At 57.5% G+C, this 4,272-nt stretch overlaps 1 protein-coding gene across 1 annotated transcript in view; it reads left to right on the top strand.

The window, feature by feature from the left end:
• Positions 1-1,949: 1,949 nt before the first annotated feature.
• VOLCADRAFT_108446 (uncharacterized protein) overlaps positions 1,950-4,272 on the top strand; it is a gene marked incomplete at both ends in the record, with an annotated part of 9,387 nt that continues 7,064 nt past the window's right edge. Inside the window, 5 exons of the mRNA XM_002959000.1 lie at positions 1,950-2,063; positions 2,158-2,274; positions 2,519-2,611; positions 3,161-3,346; positions 3,910-4,090. Of these exons, the coding sequence (XP_002959046.1) occupies positions 1,950-2,063; positions 2,158-2,274; positions 2,519-2,611; positions 3,161-3,346; positions 3,910-4,090 (691 nt within the window). The remainder of the gene's footprint in view (positions 2,064-2,157; positions 2,275-2,518; positions 2,612-3,160; positions 3,347-3,909; positions 4,091-4,272) is intronic.

Below are 4,272 nucleotides of genomic sequence, written 5' to 3'. Positions count from 1 at the left end.
CAAGACGCCGATTTTTCTTTGCCGTGATCCGCAACCCGATCGCCAGCCGCCGCAATTTGGCGAGCTTCTGCTTAGGCACCTCAAACACACCAGCTGCCGTATTGATCGTAATGCCTAAATGGTACACTGACTGCGACGGCTCCCACTGGCACTTGGTGGGGTGGCACGACAACCCCAAGAACTCGATACTCTCACGCACCCAGCGCGCACCAAGACGCGCTTGCTCCTCAGAACTAAACACGAAGAGGAAGTCATCCAAATACGGCAGCACTCGCGCACCCGGACGAGAAGGACGCCCTGTCCGGGAAACGGGAAAAAACTGGTGGGGCGGGAGCGGGGGCGAGAGACGCTTGCGACCTTTACCCGACGCAGCCAAAGGATCCCGCCAAAAACGCACCACATTGCGCATGATTTTTGTAAACCAATACGGGCTATTTAGCCACCCCATAGGCAGGGCGTTCATCTCGTACAGAACACCACAAAAACGAAAAGTGAAGAAACGCCGATCCGCTGGGCGAATAGGGATGTGGTAAAAGGCGTCTGCCAAATCCACCTTCACCATCCAAGAGCCCTCGAGGCCCATACGCCGCAGGGTGCGGAGGGTTTCGTACCGGCACTTGTAAGCTTTCTGCGCTACGTTCATCCTCTTCAAGTTGACGACCAAACGCCATGAACCACTGTCCGGTTTCGGGACACAAAAAGCGTTCACCACATGATCAACCGCACGGGAGGGGTCTACCCGCGAGATGGCCCCGAGCGCCACCAGGCGAGGCTCCTCCTTCTCCAACCACCAACGGCTCTGCTCGTCTGTAGCAGGAAAACTTGGCAGGTCAAAAGCAGGCGGCGGGCGGTTACCTCGAAACTCCACCGGGACACCATGCTTCAAGACGTGCAATGTGCGCGCATCTGCTCCAATTGCCTTCCAAGCGGCCAGCCGCGCCGAGGCCCTAGCATGCAGGGGCACGGAGGTGGTGGACATATCGGGCTACTCGTGCTGCCCCGGAAACTCCACGCCTGGGGTTGTAGAGCCCGTCGCCACGCGGAAGGGATGGGACGAAGCGCACACATAGCCACCACCGGTGTGGGCGGACGTCGATTTCCTGATCCGCTGAAGAGCAAACCTTCAGCGTCGCGCCCAAACCTCGGGGATGAGCTTGATGAAATACGTCGTCAAGAGGACATTTAGTGTTGTAGCTGCAGGGGCAAGCTTGTTGGGTCCGGGGTGGGCGGGAGTTGTTGACCCGCTCCGGAGAAAGCAGGGGGCATAAACTGCGTCGCAGAAGCCCTCGAGGAAATGCCAGTCTGTGAAATTCCAGTTAGCTATGTAGGATAGCTGTGAGTTGCCTCCACCAGCGGAGTCATGCCTAGCGATACCGGGACATCCGCCGCCACTAGCACTACTAAAGGTGCTTCAATAAGGTGGGCTAACTCTATGGTGCTAGTGCTTTATATTCTCCACTGCACTCTACCCGATGGGTCTCGCTGACGAGCCGAAGGCACAGCGGTGTAGTAACAGAAAGCGCGCCGAAGGCGCGGGACCTGTTTTGTTGATCAGCGCGCGCTGAACAACAAAAACAAGATAAGCTAACCAGCCTAATGCGCGCAATAAATGACGGCCCTGAGGACACGGGCCGTTGCGAAACAGTTAGACTAACAGTTACGCATTGGGCCTTACGCCCAACTAACCCAGCTTACTTACGCAAGCTCGCATTATTACCGTTACCGTACGTTGGTTCCATCGGTCATCGAGCCTCAACAGACCATACTGCTCAGCGAATACAACTGCCAATTCTATAAGAGCGCATAATTTTGCGGGATATGAGGTGGCGCGGGCACCTCGCCTCGAACCCAATTGTCGCGTCGTCGAGCAACGCTTGGCGTATAATAGGTTAATTTGGGTTGTCGCCTGGATTGGCATTTGTAGTGTACTACTGTTTTTTGATTAAATTATGGCTAGCATAAGACAATTTGTAGGTTCCAGGACTCTTGTCCATGGACCTCGGCCCGGAGCTTGCGTTCACAACAGGGTCGTGGTTTCCACGATCCAACGCACCGTCTGCCGGGTGCGATTTGATGATTTCTACCACTGGTTGACTTGCTGAACGGGAAATGGCCGTCCAGTACAGCCACTAAGGCCCTAAAGTACGCCAATCCCAGGTTGCCAAGGTTGAGGGCGATGTCACAGTTGAGGAGGAACTTCTGCGCCTGCGCCGCGAAAACGAGCTCCTCCGCCAGCAGCTGGCGCTTTACCAGCAGGCCGCAGCTCCGATTTCGGTAAGGGGTTTTGTCGCGCGGGATCAACAGGCTCTCTGGAAGGCCACGCGCCTGCATCTTTGGGGCATTCCTTTGGGGCATTCCTACACGATAAGCCTCCGAGAGTATTTGCGGTTTGCAACGCAAGGACGGGGTTTGCGATTGTGCCGGTATAAAATTTGGTCTCGGAGCGGTGGATGAAGCGAAAACTCGTTCGGCGACGTATCCATTCTCTCCTCTTCCGCCGCTTCTTGGTTCTGCTCAGATTGATACTCCAGAAAGCGCCGTAAAGTCACAAGCGCCTACACCAGCAGCAGCACGGGTGGAAACGTTGGAGCGTCCCACCGCGACCAAGCAGGTGCGCGTGTGTGTGCGTGTATCTGCTACATTTAAATATACCCGGACCTGACGCTGGTCATGGGCACCTAACCGTGTACCCCAACGGGAACGACCGCCCCGAAGCACTCCATCTATTGTTGGAGGGGCGTTGTAGAGTCCTAACCGTTCCCTCTTATCATCGCAAGCTACATACACCAGCTCAGATGCCAAGCAACCTCTCCGTGCCACCGAAAGCGCATGCTCTACAGCTGCGCGATCTACCAATGCATTCACACCGGTGCCAATCGAGGCCCCTATCCTTGCGGATCCTGCCGCCGCCCGGTTTCGTTATCCAAACCACCGTCTGGCATACAGCCCCTGGTCCGGGCCCCCCTTATGCAGGAGTATTATTCCTCCGCCACTGCTTTTTGCGGCAGTGTATAGAACTTCTAATTGATGGTGAGCTTCCCCCCTCTCCAGCCGCCCAGCGTCTCATCTCAGCATTCGGCACCCCGGTGATCTAATTCACCCCGGGGACCCTAAAACCCTAATCCCCCCCTCTCACTCCCTCCATCACACCCCGATGTAGGCTGCGGGGCCTGAGGCGGGTATTTTGTGGCCCCAAGCCTCCGGGGGGGAGAAGTTCTGGGAGCGGGCTCCCCGCACCGCCCCGGCTCCCCTGGACCGGGGTGCCGTACAGGAGCCCCCAGTGGAGCGGGATGCCAACACGTTGCATGTCGTACACATTACGGCGGAAATGGCGCCCATTGCCAAGGTGCCTGGGTCCGGGGGTGACTGTCTGTCTGTCTATCTGTCTGTCTATCCATCTACCTATCTATGGGGTGGAGAGGCGGGAAGATGAATTCCCTTGTGTGGTGCATGTGTGTGTGTAGAGTCGTTGTGGGCCGTGGTGGGGATGGGAAGCAAATTACAAGTCACAAGGGCCGCCCACACACCCGCGCGTTGTCGTCGTCGTCGTCGTCGTCGTTGTCATCATGGGGCGTCCAGGATAGGGATCTGCGGAGTGGGACCGGGGCCAGGTCAAAGAGGGGACGACGTACTGGCGGTATTGCGTGACATCATCTAACCCACTGAGGCGCGGACGCTGGCGTCCTACATCCCGCTCTCGCCCGGGCTCGATCTGGGGTCTGTTGGTCTCTCTGGTCTTCCAGACCTCCAAGCGAACACTCTCCGACGACCGTTCCGCCATTCCAGCACGCCTCTGGGTTGTGGTCCCGTGAAGACACACCCATACTTTCATAGCTATATACATATCTATATACACATACCTATATTCATACAGACATACACACGTACATACACACATCCCGGCGGCAGGTGGGCGGACTGGGCGACGTGGTGACGGGTCTGGCCAAGGCTGCCCAGGCTCGCGGGCACCAGGTTTGCGTGATGTTGCCCTTCTACGAGTGCCTTCCGGAGGAGGAGATCAAGGGTCTGAAGCACGAGATGGACGTGGAGGTGCCCAAGGGCTACCGCTGGGATGGGGAGATGAGAGTGGGTGAGTGGGGGTGACGGGGGGGGGAGGGGGGGTCTTGGGGTGAGAGTTCACCTCACCAAGACCCGGGAGGAAACTCGGAAACCCCCCAGGTACCGACCCCGCCCCCCACATCCCTACTAGGGCACGAGGCCCTCATGTGAAGCTCACCGGGTCTCTCATCCCGATTCTTAATTCGTTGCGGG

The sequence above is a fragment of the Volvox carteri genome (assembly GCF_000143455.1).
Source record: "Volvox carteri f. nagariensis unplaced genomic scaffold VOLCAscaffold_117, whole genome shotgun sequence".
NCBI classification, from domain to species: Eukaryota; Viridiplantae; Chlorophyta; class Chlorophyceae; order Chlamydomonadales; family Volvocaceae; genus Volvox; species Volvox carteri.
This window is presented reverse-complemented; position numbering and strand designations above follow the sequence as displayed.